This window comes from Telopea speciosissima, unplaced genomic scaffold, assembly GCF_018873765.1.
Source record: "Telopea speciosissima isolate NSW1024214 ecotype Mountain lineage unplaced genomic scaffold, Tspe_v1 Tspe_v1.0604, whole genome shotgun sequence".
Classification (NCBI taxonomy): Eukaryota; Viridiplantae; Streptophyta; class Magnoliopsida; order Proteales; family Proteaceae; genus Telopea; species Telopea speciosissima.
Genome location: NW_025317940.1, coordinates 1 through 20,292, shown reverse-complemented (window position 1 = coordinate 20,292; position 20,292 = coordinate 1). Strand labels below are relative to the sequence as shown.

The 20,292-nt window shown below is 40.0% G+C and overlaps 1 protein-coding gene across 1 annotated transcript; it reads left to right on the top strand.

Moving 5' to 3' along the window:
- Positions 1–17,207: 17,207 nt before the first annotated feature.
- On the top strand, positions 17,208–17,600 carry LOC122648220. Its single transcript, XM_043841469.1, has one exon. It carries the CDS (start codon positions 17,208–17,210, stop codon positions 17,598–17,600), a length of 393 nt encoding a protein of 130 aa, XP_043697404.1.
- Positions 17,601–20,292: the final 2,692 nt, after the last annotated feature.

Below are 20,292 nucleotides of genomic sequence, written 5' to 3'. Positions count from 1 at the left end.
TTGGGATTTTCTAAAAAGTGTCATTATCTCTTATTAGACATGTGGATGCGATGTTGGGGGTCGTGACCTTCGAATCGATATCTATTTCGACATATGTTCATTTTTGGTAAGAACCAGACCAGGTAGGTCGTTTGGGGTTATTTGGGGGCATTTATGTACTTTTTTGGGTTTGGCATTTTCTAAAAAGTGCCCTTATCTCTTATTAGACGTGTGCATGCGATGTTTAGGGTCGTCACCTTCAAATCGATGCCTATTTCGACAAATGTTCATTTTTGGTTTAAACCACACCGGGTGGGTCGTTTGGGGATATTTGGGGGCATTTCTATTCTTTTTTGGGTTTGGGATTTTCTAAAAAGTGTCCTTATCTCTTAATAGACGAGTGGATGTGATGATGAGGGTTGTGACCTACGAATCGATACCTATTTCGACATATGTTCATTTTTTGTCCGAACCAGACTAGGTGGGTTGTTTGTGGTTATTTGGGGGCAATTCTATACTTTTTTTTGTTTTAGATTTTTTAAAAAGTGTCCTTATCTCTTATTAGATGTGTGGATGCGATGTTGAGGGTCATGACCTTCGAATCGATACCTATTTCGGCATATGATCATTTTCTATACGAACCCGACTGGGTGGGTCGTTTGGTGTTATTTTGGGCATTTTTGTACTTATTTGGGTTTGAGATTTTCTAAAAAGTGTCATTATCTCTTATTAGACATGTGGATGCGATATTGAGGGTCGTGACCTTCGAATCGATACCTATTTTGATATATGTTCATTTTCGATTTAAACAAGATCGGTGGGTCGTTTGGGGTTATTTGGGGGCATTTCTGTACTTCTATGGGTTTGGGATTTTTTAAAAGTGTCCTTATCTCTTATTGGACATGTGGATGCGATGTTGAAGGTCGTGACCTTCGAATTGATACTTATTTCAACATATGTTCATTTTCGATTTAAACCAGACCGGGTGGGTCGTTCAGGGTTATTTTGTGGCATTTCTGTACTTTTTTGGGTCTATGATTTTCTAAAAAGTGTCCTTATCTTTTATTTGACTTGCGAATGCGATATTGAGGGTCTTTACCTTCGAATCGAAACCTATTTTGGCATATGTTCATTTTTAGTCCGAACCAGTCTGGGTGGGTCGTTTGGGGTTATTTGGGGGCATTTTTGTACTTTTTTGGGTTTGGGATTTTCTATGTTCATTTTCGGTTTAAACCAAGCCAGGTGGGTCGTTTGGGGTTGTTTGGGGGCATTTTTATACTTTTTTGGGTTTGGGATTTTCTAAAAAGTGTCCCTATCTCTTATTAGACGTGTGGATGCGATGTTGAGGGTCGTGAGCTTCGAATTGATGCCTATTTCGGCATATAATCATTTTCGATCCGAACACGATCGGGTGATTCATTTTGGGTTATTTGGGGGCATTTATGTACTTTTTTGGTTTGGAATTTTCTAAAAAGTGTCCTTATCTCTTATTAGGCGTGTGGATCCGAATATGAGGGTCGTGACCTTCGAATCGATACTTATTTTGACATATGTTCATTTTCGATTTAAACCAGATCGGGTGGATCCTTTGGGGTTATTTTGAGGCATTTCTGTACTTTTTTGGCTTTTAGATTTTCTAAAAATTTTCCTTATCTCTTATTAGACTTGTGGATGCGATGTTGAGGGTCGTGACCTTCGCATCGATGCGTATTTCGGCATATTTTCATTTTTGGTCCGAACCAGATGGGGTGGCTCGTTTGGTGTTATTTGGGGGCATTTCTATATTTTTTTGGGTTTGGGATTTTCTAAAAAGTGTCCTTATCTCTTATTAGACATGTGGATGCGATGTTGGGGGTCGTGACCTTCGAATCGATATCTATTTCGACATATGTTCATTTTTGGTAAGAACCAGACCAGGTAGGTCATTTGGGGTTATTTGGGGGCATTTATGTACTTTTTTGGGTTTGGCATTTTCTAAAAAGTGCCCTTATCTCTTATTATACGTGTGGATGCGATGTTTAGGGTCGTCACCTTCAAATCGATGCCTATTTCGACAAATGTTCATTTTTGGTTTAAACCACACCGGGTGGGTCGTTTGGGGATATTTGGGGGCATTTCTGTTCTTTTTTGGGTTTGGGATTTTCTAAAAAGTGTCCTTATCTCTTAATAGACGAGTGGATGTGATGATGAGGGTTGTGACCTACGAATTGATACCTATTTCGACATATGTTCATTTTTTGTCCGAACCAGACTAGGTGGGTTGTTTGGGGTTATTTGGGGGCATTTCTGTACTTTTTTTTATTTTAGATTTTTTAAAAAGTGTCCTTATCTTTTATTAGATGTGTGGATGCGATGTTGAGGGTCGTGACCTTCGAATCGATCACTATTTCAACATATGTTCATTTTCGCTTTAACCGACTTGTGGGTCGATTGGGGTTATTTGGGGGCATGTCTGTACTTTTTTGGGTTTGGAATTTTCAAAAAGTGTCCTTAACTCTTATTAGACGTGTTGATGCGATGTTGATCACTACCTTCGAATCGATACATATTGTAACATATGTTCATTTTCGATTTAAACCAAACCGGGTGGGTCGTTTGGGGTTATTTGGGGGCATTTTTTTACTTTTTTGGGTTTGGGATTTTCTAAAAAGTGTCCTTGTCTTTTATTTGACTGCGGATGCGATATTGAGGGTCTTTATCTTCGAATCGATACCTATTTCAGCATATGTTCATTTTCAGTCTGGACCAGTCCGGGTGGGTCGTTTGGGATTATTTTGGGGCATTTTTGTACTTTTTTGGGTTTGGAATTTTTTATGTTCGTTTTCGGTTTAAACCAGATTAGGTGAGTCGTTTGGGGTTATTTGGGGGCATTTATGTACTTTTTTGGGTTTGGCATTTTCTAAAAAGTGCCCTTATCTCTTATTAGACGTGTGCATGCGATGTTTAGGGTCGTCACCTTCAAATCGATGCCTATTTCGACAAATGTTCATTTTTGGTTTAAACCACACCGGGTGGGTCGTTTGGGGATATTTGGGGGCATTTCTATTCTTTTTTGGGTTTGGGATTTTCTAAAAAGTGTCCTTATCTCTTAATAGACGAGTGGATGTGATGATGAGGGTTGTGACCTACGAATCGATACCTATTTCGACATATGTTCATTTTTTGTCCGAACCAGACTAGGTGGGTTGTTTGTGGTTATTTGGGGGCAATTCTATACTTTTTTTTGTTTTAGATTTTTTAAAAAGTGTCCTTATCTCTTATTAGATGTGTGGATGCGATGTTGAGGGTCATGACCTTCGAATCGATACCTATTTCGGCATATGATCATTTTCTATACGAACCCGACTGGGTGGGTCGTTTGGTGTTATTTTGGGCATTTTTGTACTTATTTGGGTTTGAGATTTTCTAAAAAGTGTCATTATCTCTTATTAGACATGTGGATGCGATATTGAGGGTCGTGACCTTCGAATCGATACCTATTTTGATATATGTTCATTTTCGATTTAAACAAGATCGGTGGGTCGTTTGGGGTTATTTGGGGGCATTTCTGTACTTCTATGGGTTTGGGATTTTTTAAAAGTGTCCTTATCTCTTATTGGACATGTGGATGCGATGTTGAAGGTCGTGACCTTCGAATTGATACTTATTTCAACATATGTTCATTTTCGATTTAAACCAGACCGGGTGGGTCGTTCAGGGTTATTTTGTGGCATTTCTGTACTTTTTTGGGTCTATGATTTTCTAAAAAGTGTCCTTATCTTTTATTTGACTTGCGAATGCGATATTGAGGGTCTTTACCTTCGAATCGAAACCTATTTTGGAATATGTTCATTTTTAGTCCGAACCAGTCTGGGTGGGTCGTTTGGGGTTATTTGGGGGCATTTTTGTACTTTTTTGGGTTTGGGATTTTCTATGTTCATTTTCGGTTTAAACCAAGCCAGGTGGGTCGTTTGGGGTTGTTTGGGGGCATTTTTATACTTTTTTGGGTTTGGGATTTTCTAAAAAGTGTCCCTATCTCTTATTAGACGTGTGGATGCGATGTTGAGGGTCGTGAGCTTCGAATTGATGCCTATTTCGGCATATAATCATTTTCGGTCCGAACACGATCGGGTGATTCATTTTGGGTTATTTGGGGGCATTTATGTACTTTTTTGGTTTGGAATTTTCTAAAAAGTGTCCTTATCTCTTATTAGGCGTGTGGATCCGAATATGAGGGTCGTGACCTTCGAATCGATACTTATTTTGACATATGTTCATTTTCGATTTAAACCAGATCGGGTGGATCCTTTGGGGTTATTTTGAGGCATTTCTGTACTTTTTTGGCTTTTAGATTTTCTAAAAATTTTCCTTATCTCTTATTAGACTTGTGGATGCGATGTTGAGGGTCGTGACCTTCGCATCGATGCGTATTTCGGCATATTTTCATTTTTGGTCCGAACCAGATCGGGTGGCTCGTTTGGTGTTATTTGGGGGCATTTCTATATTTTTTTGGGTTTGGGATTTTCTAAAAAGTGTCATTATCTCTTATTAGACATGTGGATGCGATGTTGGGGGTCGTGACCTTCGAATCGATATCTATTTCGACATATGTTCATTTTTGGTAAGAACCAGACCAGGTAGGTCATTTGGGGTTATTTGGGGGCATTTATGTACTTTTTTGGGTTTGGCATTTTCTAAAAAGTGCCCTTATCTCTTATTATACGTGTGGATGCGATGTTTAGGGTCGTCACCTTCAAATCGATGCCTATTTCGACAAATGTTCATTTTTGGTTTAAACCACACCGGGTGGGTCGTTTGGGGATATTTGGGGGCATTTCTGTTCTTTTTTGGGTTTGGGATTTTCTAAAAAGTGTCCTTATCTCTTAATAGACGAGTGGATGTGATGATGAGGGTTGTGACCTACGAATTGATACCTATTTCGACATATGTTCATTTTTTGTCCGAACCAGACTAGGTGGGTTGTTTGGGGTTATTTGGGGGCGTTTCTGTACTTTTTTTTATTTTAGATTTTTTAAAAAGTGTCCTTATCTTTTATTAGATGTGTGGATGCGATGTTGAGGGTCGTGACCTTCGAATCGATCACTATTTCAACATATGTTCATTTTCAGTTTTAACCAGACCAGGTGGGTCGATTGGGGTTATTTGGGGGCATGTCTGTACTTTTTTGGGTTTGGAATTTTCAAAAAGTGTCCTTAACTCTTATTAGACGTGTTGATGCGATGTTGATCACTACCTTCGAATCGATACATATTGTAACATATGTTCATTTTCGATTTAAACCAAACCGGGTGGGTCGTTTGGGGTTATTTGGGGGCATTTTTTTACTTTTTTGGGTTTGGGATTTTCTAAAAAGTGTCCTTGTCTTTTATTTGACTGCGGATGCGATATTGAGGGTCTTTATCTTCGAATCGATACCTATTTCAGCATATGTTCATTTTCAGTCTGGACCAGTCCGGGTGGGTCGTTTGGGATTATTTTGGGGCATTTTTGTACTTTTTTGGGTTTGGAATTTTTTATGTTCGTTTTCGGTTTAAACCAGATTAGGTGAGTCGTTTGGGGTTATTTGGGGGCATTTATGTACTTTTTTGGGTTTGGCATTTTCTAAAAAGTGCCCTTATCTCTTATTAGACGTGTGCATGCGATGTTTAGGGTCGTCACCTTCAAATCGATGCCTATTTCGACAAATGTTCATTTTTGGTTTAAACCACACCGGGTGGGTCGTTTGGGGTCGTTTCTATACTTTTTTGGGTTTGGAATTTTCTAAAAATATGTCCATATCTCTTATTAGTCATGTGGATGCGGTGTTGAGGGTTGGGACCTACGAATCGATACCTATTTCGACAAACGTTCATTTTTGGTTTAACCAGACCGGGAGGGTCATTTGGGGTTATTTTGAGCATTTCTATACTTTTTGGGTTTGGGGTTTTCCAAAAAGTGTCATTATCTCTTATTAGACGTGTGGATGCGATGTTGAGGGTCTTGACCTTAGAATCTATACCTATTTCGGCATATGTTCATTTTCTGTGCGAACCAGACTGGGTGGGTTGTTTGGTGTTATTTGGGGGCAATTTTGTACTTTTTTGGGTTTGAGATTTTCTACAAAGTGTCATTATCTCTTATTAGACATGTGGATGCGATATTGAGGGTCGTGACCTTCGAATCGATACCTATTTCGATATATGTTCATTTTGATTTAAACTAGACCGGGTGGGTCGTTTGGGGTTATTTGGGGGCATTTCTATACTTATTTGGGTTTGGGCTTTTTTAAAAGTGTCCTTATCAATTATTAGACGTGTGGATGCAATGTTGAAGGTCGTGACCTTCGAATCGATACCTATTTCAACATATGTTCATTTTCGATTTAAACTAGACCGGGTGGGTCGTTAAGGGTTATTTGGTGGCATTTCTGTACTTTTTTGGGTTTGGGATTTTCTAACAAGTGTCCTTATCTCTTATTAGACGTTTGGATGAGATGTTGAGGGTCGTGACCTTCGAATCGATACCTATTTTGGCATATGTTAATTTTCGGTCTGAACCAGACTGGGTTGGTTGTTTGGGGCTATTTGAGGGCATTTCTGAACTCTTTTGGGTTTGGGATTTTCTAAAAAGTGTCCTTATCTCTTATTGGACGTGTGGATGCGATGTTGAGGGTCATGACCTTCGAATCGATACCTATTTCAACATATGTTCATTTTCGGTTTAAACCAGACTGGGTGGGTCGTTTGGGGTTATTTGGGGGCATTTTTGTACTTTTTTGGGTTTGGGATTTTCTAAAAAGTGTCCTTATCTCTTATTAGACGTGCGGATGCGATGTTGAGGGTAGTGACCTTCTAATCGATACCTATTTCGATATATGTTCATTTTCGGTTCAAACCAGACCGGGTAGGTCGTTTGGGGTTCTTTGGGGGAATTTCTGTAGTTTTTTGGGTTTGGGATTTTCTAAAAAGTGTCCATATCTCTTATTAGACTCGTGGATGTGATGTTGCGGGTCATGACCTTCGAATCGATATCTATTTCAGCATATGTTCATTTTCGGTCCAAACCAGACCGGGTGGGTCGTTTGGGGTTATTTGGGGGCATTTCTGTACTTTTTTGGTTTTGAGATTTTCTAAAAAATGTCCTTATCTCTTATTGGATGTTTGGATGCGATGTTGATGGTCGTGACCTTCGAATCGATACCAATTTTGACATATATTCATTTTCGATCCGAACCAGACCGGGTAGGTCATTTGGGGTTATTTGGGGGCATTTCTGTACTCTTTTGGTTTTGGGATTTTCTAAAAAGTGTGCTTATCTCTTGTTAGACGTGTGGATACGATGTTGAGGGTCGTGACCTTCGAATCGATACCTATTTTGACATATGTTCATTTTTGGTTTAAACCAGACTGGGTGGGTCGGTTGGGGTTATTTGGGGGCATTTCTGTACTTTTTTGGGTTTGAGATTTTCTAAAAAGTGCCCTTCGAATCAATTCCTATTTCGGCATATGTTCATTTTCGGTTTAAACAAGACTGGGTAGGTCGTTTGGGGTTATTTGGAGGAATTTCTGTATTTTTTTTGGTTTGGGATTTTCTAAAAAGTGTCCTTATCTCTTATTAGACGTGTGGATGAGATGTTGAGGGTCGAGACCTTCGAATCGTTACCTATTTCGGCATATGTTCATTTTCTGTCCGAAACAGGCAGGGAGGGTCGTTTGGGGTTATTTAGGGGCATTTCCGTAGTTTTTCGGTTTGGGATTTTCTAAAAAGTGTCCTTATCTCTTATTAGACGTGTGGATGCAATCTTGAACTTTGAATCGGTACCTATTTCGACATATGTTCATTTTCGGTTTTTACCAGATCGGGTAGGTCGTTTGGGGTTATTTCGGGGCATTTTTGTACTTTTTTGGGTTTGGGATTTTCTAAAAAGTGTCCTTATCTCTTATTAGAAGTGTGGATGTGATGTTGAGGGTCGTGACCTTCAAATCGATACCTATTTCGACATATCTTCATTTTTTATTTAAACCAGATTAGGTGGGTTGTTTGGGGTTATTTGGGGGCATTTCAGTGCTCTGTTGGGTTTGGGATTTTCTAAAAAATGTCTTTATCTCTTATTAGACGTTTGGATGCAATGTTGAGGGTCGTGATCTTCGAATCGAATCCTATTTCAACATATGTTCGTTTTCGGTTTAAACCAGATCGGGTGGGTCGTTTGGGGATATTTGGGGGCATTTTTGTACTGTTATGGGTTTGGGATTTCCAAAAAAGAGTCATTATCTCTTATTAGATGTGTGGATACGATGTTGAGGGTCGTGACCTTCGAATCGATACCAATTTTGACATATGTTCATTTTCGGTCAGAACCAGGCTAGGTGGGTTGTTTGGGGTTATTTGGGAAAATTTCTGTACTTTTTTGGGTTTGCGATTTTCTAAAAAGTGTCCTTATCTCTTATTAGAAGTGTGGATGCGATGTTGAGGGTTGTGACCTTTGAATCGATACTTATTTTGACATATGTTCATTTCGGTTTAAACCAGACCAGGTGGGTCGTTTGGGGTTACTTGGGGGCATTTCTGTACTTTTTGGGTTTGGGATTTTCTAAAAAGCGTCGTTATCTCTTACTAGACGTGTGGATGCGATGTTCAGGGTGGTAACCTTTGAATCGATACCTATTTCAGCATATGTTCATTTTCGGTCCAAACCATATCGGGTGGGTCATTTGGGCTAATTTAGGGGCATTTCAGTACTTTTATGGGTTTGGGGTTTTCTAAAAAGTGCCTTTATCTCTTATTAGATGTGTGGAAGCAATGTTGAGGGTCGTGACCGTCGAATCGATACTTATTTCGACATATGTTCATTTCGATTTAAACCAGACCAAGTGGGTCGTTTTGGGATATTTGGGGGCATTTTTGTACTTTTTTGGGTTTGGGATCTCCTAAAAAGAGTCCTTATCTCTTATTAGACGTGTAGATGCGATGTTGAGGGTCGTGACCTTCGAATCGATACCAATTTTGACATATATTCATTTTCAATCTGAACCAGACTAGGTGGGTTGTTTGGGGTTATTTGGAAAAATTTCTGTACTATTTTGGGTTTGGGATTTTCTAAAAAGTGTCCTTATCTCTTGTTAGAAGTGTGGATGCGATGTTGAGGGTCGTGACCTATGAATCGATACTTATTTCGACATATGGTCATTTCCATTTAGACCAGACCAGGTGGGTCGTTTGGGGTTATTTGGGGGCATTTATATATTTTTTTGGATTTGGGAGTTTCTAAAAAGTGTCCTTATCTCTTATTAGACGTGTGAATGCGATGTTGAGGGTGGTAACCTTTGAATCGATATCTATTTTGGAATATGTTCATTTTTTGTCCGAACCATACCGGGTGGGTCGTTTGGGTTTATTTGGGGGCATTTCTGTACTTTTTTGGGTTTGGGATTTTCTAAAAAGTGTCCTTATCTCTTATTAGACGTGTGGATGCGATGTTGCGGGTCGTGACCTTCGAATTGATACCTATTTCGGCATTTATTCATTTTAGATCCGAACACGATCGGGTGATCTGTTTGGGGTTATTTTGGGGCATTTCTGTACTTTTTTTGTTTGGGATTTTCTAAAATGTGCCCTTATCTCTGATTGGGCTGTAATCTTAGATAGAAATCACTTTTTATTTACGGTTTTTATTTGAATATTTATGAAGGATTTGATACTGTTATGTAATGTCTATGATTGCAGGCCTGGAAGGAGAAAAGCATGAATCAGTGATAGAATCAACCCCCTTAGTCGATTTTGGATGTTTACCAGCTGGGTCAAGGGTCTGCATGTGTGCAAATCGTCATCTCAAGGACATTATCGTAATTTGACAAAGAAGAGATTTTTCAAGAAAAATTGATATTGGACTCATTGCATCAGAAAAATTAAATGGTTAACATTTAATTCTTGGGTCGAATCGATTCGGATCAAAGAAGGAGGGATTATGGCAAACAAAATAGATTATGGCACAGTTGGGAAGTGTGAAGAAATAAAAAAAAAAATAAAAGAAAGAAGAGAGAAATCTACTCCCACGTAAATCTCTCTTGTGAAGAAATAAAAAAATAAAATAAAAGAAAGAAGAGAGAAATCTACTCCCACGTAAATCTCTCTCTCTCTCTCTCTCTCTCTCTCTCTCTCTCTCTCTATATATATATATATATATATATATATATATATATATAGTTTTGTTAATTCAAAAACTCTTAAACATCTTTTGACCTTTTTTTAAGTCATCCCATCTCACACGTTCTCTTCCTCTCTCTTACTCTCTTAGTCGAACACAATTCCCTTGGATTCTTTTTTTGGTTTTTTTTATTTCAAAACCCATATCACTTCTCCCCTAAAGGGATGGATTTCAAAAAGAAGGGAGACGGATTGGATTTCAAAAGGAAGGGGGGAGAAATAAAAAGGGGATATATATTCAACGAGGGGAAAAAAAGAGGGGAGTTCGTTCTTAGTTTTTTGAGAGGAGTCTAGCTCTACGGTTTTGGGAGAAGAAGACTTGAAGAAAAAGAAGAAGAAGAGGAGAGGAAGAGCATCTACCATCGCCATTGCTGCCATTGCTTCTACTCACTTGTTCCCTCTAATTCTTTGGCTTGTATCCCTAACTTCTCTTTATTTCATTTATGTTAAATGAGTAACTAAACTTGCTGCTGTTTTTGGGAAGATGTTACTTTAAGGATGATTTAATTATTCATTCTCTTTTCTTATTGATTGCTTGGAAAAGACTTAGGCATTTCATTATGATTTTTGTGTAATCATGTTTACATCTAGTTAGGATAATTTGTTTCTGTGATGCAAGTTAACCTACCAAGCAATGGTATTGAATTGATTCATGTGGTCATATCGATGATATGGTATACCTGAGTGGATCGTGCGTACCTGAGTTCTTTGAACTTTCGATTCATTGTAGCGATCGGACGACAATTTTGCCAAGATACTTTGTACCTAGAAGGGACCCGATTTTCTGTGGTTGTCATGGGGCTTGTAGTCACCCTGAGCCGAATATGAGAGAGTTTGAATGATGAATCTGAATTAAAGTTGATTCAACCTAAAAACAGTATTGTCTCACCATCTTTTATTTGATTTAATCAGTTGCTAGTGTTAGCTTTAATTTAATTAATTTACATTTTTAGTTCCACCTTAGACTTGATTTAATTTTTTGCAACTTAGCCTCTGTTCCCCGTAATTCGATACCCGTACTTTCCATTGTATTAGTGTTTAGTTAGGTTTCTTTTTTATTAGTTCAATGACTCGATCAAATTTTGGCACCGTTGCCGTGGAACTAGAGCACGATTGCTAGAGTTTTATCGTGTCTTTTAATGTTCTTTCAATAGCTTGCTTTAATCTTTATTTCTGATTTTCATTTTAGGTATTTCATATTTTTGCATCTCTTAGTTTAACAGCCTACAGTAGCATTAATTTTGATTTCTTTTTTTTTTTGTGTTAACATAGCTTAATTTACTATTCATTCTGAATTTGTCTTTAATATTAGTGATAGACTCACGGTTTATTTTTTTTGCTATAGGTATTGAATCGTTGGAGATTGTTTAAGAGGGGATACGGTTCAGCTGGATTTGGTTCTTTCAAAAAGACACCGATGCAGTCCGGATAGCCTCTGTGATATTCTCTAACTTTTCTCTTTATTTTTCTTTTAATAGCTAATTTCAGCCTTGTATGATTCGGTCCCACGCTGGCCTAGTTACCCTTGTATGCTTCGGTCCCATACCACTTTAGGATTGACCTTGGTACGCTTGGATCTGCGCTAGTTTAGGATTTCATTTTATTTAGGGTAGTTTAAACTTTTAATTCTTTTTTTAGGATAATTTTAGTTTTAATTTACATGTGTAATTTTCATTTTAAATTTATTCTGTAATTTTTCTTTACCACTTTTGTAATTTTCTTTTTCTTTTAGTATAGGTTACCCTTGTATGTGCGGTCTGCGAGCTTAGTTGCCTTATTTTGATCGGTCCCATATTAGGACATTCGACCCTACACTTACTACATTTGGACCCCGATAGCTAGGTTGATACACTTGTATGTTCAGTCCCAGCCTAGTTTAGTTTGGTCATTGTATGCTTGGTACGCGCTCAACCCGACTTGACCTATTAGATTTTGACCCCGAAATTGAGCATACTTGTAGGAGGATTAGACACCGTATCAGGATGGGTGACGAGGAAATCCCACAGGCCAGGCCACTGAGTGATCATTTCACTCCAACGGCCTACCAACCCCAAACTGGCATTAGGCTACCTACAATTGAGGCTGCTCATTATGAAATCAAATCAAGCATTATCCAGATGCCACCATCGTTCTATGGACATCAGAATAAAGAGCCCTATAAGCACCTGGATGAGTTTTTGGAAATTTGCTCTACAGTAAAAATCCAAAACCTCTCAGAGGACGCCCTAAAATTGTTGCTATTTCCATTTTCCCTCAAGGATAAAGCCAAGCATTAGCTGCATTCCTTGGATTCTACACAAGTAACCACATGGGCGGAAATGCAACAGCAGTTTCTAAAGAAGTTTTTCCCAATAGGCCGAACCAATACCATTAGAAGGGCCGTCACCACCTTCTTCCAGAATAGTGGTGAAGAATTTCATTAGTATTGGGAAAGACTGAAAGAACTACTTCGGAAATGCCCCCACCATGCTATACCAAAATGGCAATTGGTACAGTGCTTCTATGATGGTTTTAGTGACCAATACCATCAGATGGTGGATGCCCCTTGTGGAGGAACGTTTATGCATAAGAGCGAGAATGAAGCATGGGATCTTTTTGAGATCCTGAGTGAAAACTCCCAACACAGAGCTTCAGCCTCAAGGACTGACATCCCCATGCTTGGGCAACCGAAAAAAGGTGGACTCTATGAAATCAACCAGAGTGCTGGCATAAAGGCACAGGTTGACTTGCTGTCACAAAAAATGGACTACCTGCTGTCCGGAGGACCTGCTCAACCCCCATCAATCTCAAGGGGGTTTTCTCCACCTGAGCAAGCTGAAGCTTGTGCCCTCTGTGCTGACCCAAATCACTATGTGACTGATTGTTATTTAGCAGCACAATATCCTGAATTTATCCAGGAAAAGGTACAAGCCGCTCAGGGTTTTGCCAACCCGGGTAAATACCCATTTTCCAACACCTATAACCCGGGATGGCGAAATCACCCTAATTTTTTATGGAAAACCCTCCTAATCCACCATTTTGGCCACCGTTCAATGCCCAACCTAATGCCTATAGGGGTGTACAACAGCAACCTTACTCTCAACCTCAACATACCCCATCTTTTGAGAGTGAGGTAATGAAGGTGCTAAAAGGTATTGAGCAGAAAGTGGGAATCAATGACCAATTATTGTACTCCCACACTCACTCTATCAGCAAGCTGGAGATCCAGATTGGTCAACTTACCGAAGCCTTCAATAAGAGAGAGACTGGCCAACTACCAAGCCAACCTATTAGAAACCCCAATAGTGCTCAAATAGGGAGGGGTAAGGAACAAGTCCAGTCGGTTAGAGTGTTGAGGAATGGTAAGAGGGTGGAAATACATGACACACCACCTACCTATGAGGATTTCCCCTTTAATACTCTCAACAGACCACACCAGCAAAGTCAACCCTAGCCCAGGCAGAAGTGGAATCTGAGGCGTTGAGGCCTCTCATTGATGGGAATAGAACCATTACACCTTCTTTGGTCCATTCCCAAGAAAATACTGAGAAGGAGAATGAGCGACCAGTTGGGGAGGGACCTCAATCGGATAAGTATACACCCCGAGTCCCTTTCCCCGATGCTCTCAAAACTCCATCCTCTCCCCCATTTGGGAAGCAAGGAGAGAAGATGAAGGAGATGTTGGAATTGTTTCAACAAGTACACAGCAACCTTCCATTATTGGATGCAATCAAGCAGGTTCCAGCTTATGCTAAGTTTCTGAAAGACCTATGCACTCAGAAGCGTAAGCTGAGGAACCAAACTCCCAAAACCATACACCTCACAGAATAGGTAAGTGTAGTTATCACTGACCTACCCCCCAAACTGAAGGATCCTGGTACACCACTCATCTCTTGTGTCATTGGAGACCTCTCCATTGACAAAGCATTGTTGGATCTGGGGGCTAGTGTGAATATCTTACCTGGTTCAGTTTTTGAGAGGTTTGGATTAGGACAGTTAAAGTCCACTGAAGTCATACTTGATTAGGCGATCGTTCGTGAAAAGACCTCGTGGACTTCTAGTGGATGTTCTTGTGAAGGTAGATGATTTATACTTCCCGGTGGACTTCCTAGTCCTTGATATGGAATCTACTTCAGCCAAGCTTCCCCCTATCATACTAGGGCGTCCATTCTTGGCGACCGCCAATGCTTGCATTAACTGCAGGTCAGGTGCCATGGACATATCATTTGGGAACAAGAAGCTTCGGCTAAACATCTTCAATGCATCCCTAGGACCCTACAGAGAAGATGAGTGCTTTGCTCTGGATATGATTGATAAAGCTGTATCTCAGTACACTTCCCAAATCCTTACAAATGATCCTCTGCAACTTGTGATGTCCTATGGAGCAGAAAGCTTTGATGAAGAGGCCTATACTGAAGAGGTGAATGCCATGTTAGATCTTAAACCCTCTTCCGGGCAACCTCCCTAGACCTATAGATATGAGCCTCTGCCACCCTTGGCTACATCCCCTAAGCCCTCTTCTTTGGAGTCCCCTCCACAACTGGAACTCAAGCCTCTGTCCCATACCTTAAAATATGCATTCTTGGGCAAGGAAGAGACTCTGTCGGTTATCATATCCTCTGATCTTACTGAAAGGTAAGAGTCCCTCCTGTTGGAGGTTTTATCAGCTCATAAAGCCGCAATTGGCTGGTCTTTAGCTGATCTGAAGGGTATTAACCCTTCTATTTGTATGCACCGTATCTATTATCAAGACGAAGCCAAATCCGTGCGAGATCCATAGAGGCGCCTTAACCCTGATATGAGGGAAGTGGTGAAAAATGAAGTAGTAAAGTGGCTTGACACGGGTATTATATACCCTATTTCGGATAGTCAGTGGGTCAGTCCAACTCAAGTTGTCCCCAAGAAATCCGGAATCACGGTCGTCCCTAACGACCAAGGTGACCTTGTCCCAACTCGTCCCACTACGGGTTGGCGTGTTTGTATCGACTACAGAAAGTTGAACAAGGTCACGCGTAAAGACCACTTCCCTCTGCCCTTTATTGATCAAATTCTTGAGAAATTGGTTGGGCAGAGCTACTACTGTTTTCTTGACGGTTATTCGGGATACAACCAAGTCCCCATCTTTCCTGGTGACCAAGAGAAAACCACCTTCACCTGCCCATTTGGTACATTTTCCTTTAGGAGGATGCCATTCGGGTTGTGTAATGCTCCGGCCACCTTTCAAAGGTGCATGATGGCCATATTTTCTAACATGGTCGGTCATTCGCTTGAGGTTTTCATGGATGACTTCTCCATCTTTGGGTCATCTTTTGATGAATGTCTCCACCGTCTATCTCTTGTTCTTCAACGATGTGTGGAGCATAACCTTGTTCTAAGTTGGGAGAAGAGCCACTTTATGGTTCGTAAGGGTAATATACTTGGTCACGTAGTGTCTTCTCAGGGCATTGAGGTAGACAAGGCCAAAGTGGATCTGATTGCCAAACTACCCCCTCCCACGACTGTTAAGCAGGTCCGTTCCTTTTTGGGACATGTCGGGTTTTACAGGCGTTTTCATTAAGGACTTTAGTCTCATCTCCAAGCCCTTGTGCAATCTCCTCGCCAAGGATGCCCCATTTATCTTTGATGAAAAGTGCATGACTGCTTTTCACACCCTTCAGACTACATTGTCTGAAGCACCTATTATCCGGTCACCAGACTGGTCTCTACCATTAGAGATCATGTGTGACACCTCTGACTATGCCATGGGTGCTGTACTTGGTCAAAGGGTGGATGGGAAGCCATCTGTTATTTACTACGCTAGTAGATCCTTGTCTGATGCTCAGTTAAACTACACCACTACTGAGAAGGAGCTCCTAGCAGTAGTCTTTGCCCTGGATAAATTTTGCTCCTATCTTTTGGGCTCGAAGGTGATAGTCTTCTCGGATCATGCAGCCCTTAGGCACCTTCTTTCAAAGCATGACACCAAGCCAAGGTTGATCCGGTGGATTCTTCTCCTTCAGGAATTCGACTTGGAGATTAGGGATAAGAAGGGTTCAGAAAATGTTGTAGCAAACCATTTATCCCAGAATCTTCTGGATTCCTCTCCTACATCAGAGTTGGTTCGGGAAACTTTCCCTGATGAGCAGTTGTTTTCCATTTCATCGAAACCAACTCCATGGTACGCAACTATAGTGAACTATCTCGTTGTTGGCCAATTACCTCCTGATTGGGATAAAGCAGCTTGAGATAAGTTCATCTCTACTGTGCGATACTACTACTGGGAGGATCCAGAGTTGTTCCGATACTGTTCGGACCAGGTCGTTCGTCGTTGTGTCCCTGAGAATGAGTTTCAGAGCATATTATCATTTTGCCATACTCTCGCCTGTGGGGGACACTATAGTGGTAAGAAAACTGCTACCAATGTATTGCAGTCTAGTTTCTATTAGCCCATGTTATTTCGGGATGCACACACCTTCTGCAAGGCATATGTGAGATGCCAACAAGTTGGCAATCTATTTCGACGTGATGAGATGCCCCTACGCCCTATCATAGTGGTTGAGATTTTTTATGTTTGGGGTATCGATTTTATGGGCCCTTTTCCTGCCTCATTTGGTAATGAGTATCTTCTTGTGGTAGTTGACTATGTTTCGAAATGGGTAGAAGCCAAGGCTATGAAAACCAATGACCACAAGGTGGTTATCTCTTTCATTCAGGAGTACATTTTTAGCCGTTTTGGATTTCCCAGGGCCATCATTAGTGATGGGGGCTCTCATTTTTGACATTGGAGGGTAGGGGCTTTACTGAAGTACTCTATTAACCACAAAGTGGCCACCCCTTATCATCCCCAGGCATCTGGTCAGGTGGAGATATCGAACCGAGAGATAAAACGGATATTGGAGAAGACAGTTAGATCGGACCGTAAGGACTGGTCTACTCGGTTGACTGATGCTTTGTGGGCTTACCGAGCTACATATAAAACTCCTATAGGTATGTCTCCATACCGATTAGTTTTCGGTAAGGCCTGTCATCTTCCAGTTGAGTTGGAACATCGAGCATATTAGGCCATAAAGACATTTAATTTTGATATGACTCAGGCTGGTTCCACTCGCCGTCTCCAACTATCTGGATTGGAGGAGTTGCGCAATGATGCCTATGAGAGCTCACGCATCTCTAAGGATCGAACTAAGGCGTTTCATGATAAACACATAGTTCGGAAGTCCTTTGCGCCTAATCAGCGTGTCTGGCTCTTTAATTCTAAATTACGTTTATTCCCCGGGAAATTGAGATCTCAGTGGGATGGGCCTTTTGTGGTTGTATCTGTCACACCTTATGGTGCTATTGAGATCAGGAATCGACAGAACGGGAAAACCTTCAAGGTTAACGGTCAAAGACTGAAACCCTATGCTGATGGCCAATTAATTGAGTCTTTAGACCTAGTGAATGTAGACTATGATTATGCTTCTGATGGACTACCCTGAGCTTTACTGTCGTCTGGCTGAAGACGTAAAACTTAGTGCTCTTGGGAGGCAGCCCACGTTTTCTTTATTTACAGCATTTGTTGTTTTCCTTTTTACTTTGTTTGGTGTTTTATGATTTATTTTGTAGAGCCATCTCCCGTAGCAGAGTTAAAGTCTCATTGTGTTGTTATCTCCAGTGATTTCACTCGTTGCCGTACACCCACACCCCAGGTGGTTTCATTCCTCATCCTTTGTTTCCCATATTGTTCTCTTTCTGTTATTTCTAGTCGTCATTGGGGACAATGCCGTTTAAGTTGGGGAGGGAGGATTTTGAAAATTTTTTTGCATATGACTCTCTGGTTCATCTACATTCTTGAAAAACTTTCATGCATTCATTTTTATAATGATACTTTTACTTTACAGTGCATTTTACTCTAGGTTGTGAGAAAATTAATTCAACACGATGTTAAGTATTGAACCTTTATTTCTCTTACTGTCATTTGTGAGCTTGCTTAATGCTTCTAAACACATAGGTCTACCCGGTTTGTGATATTTTGAATGTTAGGCAGAGCAGTGCTTAGTTGTGTTCGCATCCTCTTTCTTTGAAAAGAAAAGAAAAAAACAATTAATGAGAGTTTAGTTCTGTTGCTTCAACTTAGTAATCGGGGCATCTAGGCCACAAGCCCGGAGTCTCGCGTAAAACAGTTGGAGTGACCAGTTAGATTATTATTACTAGTATTCTTGAATCCAGTTCGGGCTTGTAACCTTTTTGGTTCGAGTGAGTAAGTCCGAGGAGTGTTTCACACTCAATCCCCTAAAGTAGTCTGGCTTGGGAGTGGTTGGCTTAAAGCTCGTTACATGAGCCTTCTAGAAAGCTTAAAAGGCCAGAACATTGCACGGATTTGAGAATCATGTAATTCAAAAAAAAAGAAAAAAAAAAAAAAAAAAAAAAAAAAAAAAAGAAAAGAGAGAGAAAAATGTTTTGAGAGAAAAATAAGTGAGCTACATTGATGATGAGGTACACGAACTAGCATGTGCATTTGTAAAAGGTTTAGATGTCACAATTCATGGTGAACCAGTGGGTTGAAAAAGCATAAAGTGAGCGCTTGATGGCTTAGGAGAAGTCCTAGTTCATTGCTTAGATCTTGTGTTTCCATGAGCCAAGCATCCTATGAGTTGATGTGCAATAGTAAACTGTCATTATTTCTTCGAATGTATCATCTGTAGATAGACTGTTTATGAATCAGAGAGTCGAGTCAGTTATTTTCTTTATTCTCTTTCACTCGAGGACGAGCAAAAGGCTAAGTTGGGGAGTGTGATTGGACTGTAATCTTAGATAGAAATCACTATTTATTTACGGTTTTTATTTGAATATTTATGAAGGATTTGATACTGTTATGTGATTTCTATGATTGCAGGCCTGGAAGGAGAAAAGCATGAATCAGTGATAGAATCAGCCCCCTTAGTCGATTTTGAATGTTTACCAGCTGGGTCAAGGGTCCGCATGTGTGCAAATCGTCATCTCAAGGGCATTATCATAATTTGACAAAGAGAAGATTTTTTAAGAAAAATCGAAATTGGAATCATTGCATCAGAAAAATTAAATAGTTAACATTTAATTCTTGGGTCGAATCGATTCGGGTCAAGGAAGGAGGGATTATGGCAAACAAAATAGATTATGGCAGAGTTGGGAAGTGTGAAGAAAGAAAAAAATAAAATAAAAGAAAGAAGAGAGAAATCTACTCCCACGTAAATCTCTCTCTCTCTCTCTCTCGCTCGCTCCTGTTAGTTTGTTAATTCAAAAACTCTTAAACATTTTTTTACCTTTTTTTTAAATTTCCCATCTCACACGTTCTCTCCCTCTCTCTTACTCTCCTAGTTGAACCCAATTCCCTTGGATTTTTTTTTTTTTGGTTTTTTCTATTTCAAAACCCATATCACTTCTCCCCTAAAAAGGAGGGATGGATTTCAAAAAGAAGGGAGACGGATTGGATTTCAAAAAGAAGGGGGGAGAATTAAAAAGGGGATATATATTCAACAGGTGGAAAAAAAGGGGGGAGTTCGTTCTTAGTTTTTTGAGAGGAGGCTAGCTCTACGGTTTTGGGAGAAGAAGAAGAAGAAGAAGAAGAAGAAGAAGAAGAAGAAGAAGAGGAGAGGAAGAGCATCTACCATCGCCATTGCAGCCATTGCTTCTACTCACTTGTTCCCTCTAATTCTTTGGCTTGTATCCCTAACTTCTCTTTATTTCATTTATGTTAAATGAGTAACTAAACTTGCTGCTATTTTTGGGAAGATAATACTTTAAGGATGATTTAATTATTCATTCTCTTTTCTTATTGATTTCTTGGAAAAGACTTAGGCATCTCATTATGATTTTTGTGTAATCATGTTTACATCTAGTTAGGGTAATTTGTTTCTATGATTCAAGTTAACCTACCAAGCAATGGTATTGAATTGATTCATGTGGTCGTATCGATGATACAGTATACCTGAGTGGATTGTGCGTACCCGAGTTCTTCGAACTTTTGATTCATTGTAGCGATCGGACGACAATTTTGCCAAGATACTTTATACCTAGAATGGACCCTATTTTCTGTGGTTGTCATGGGGCTTGTAGTCGTCATGAGCCGAATATGAGAGAGTTTGAATGATGAATCTGAATTAAAGTTGATTCAACCTAAAAATAGTATTGTCTCACCATCTTTTATTTGAT

Coding starts and splice junctions, on each gene's coding strand:
- LOC122648220 (XM_043841469.1), top strand. CDS start 17,208: ATGACTCAGGCTGGTTCCACTCGCCGTCTCCAACTATCTGGATTGGAG.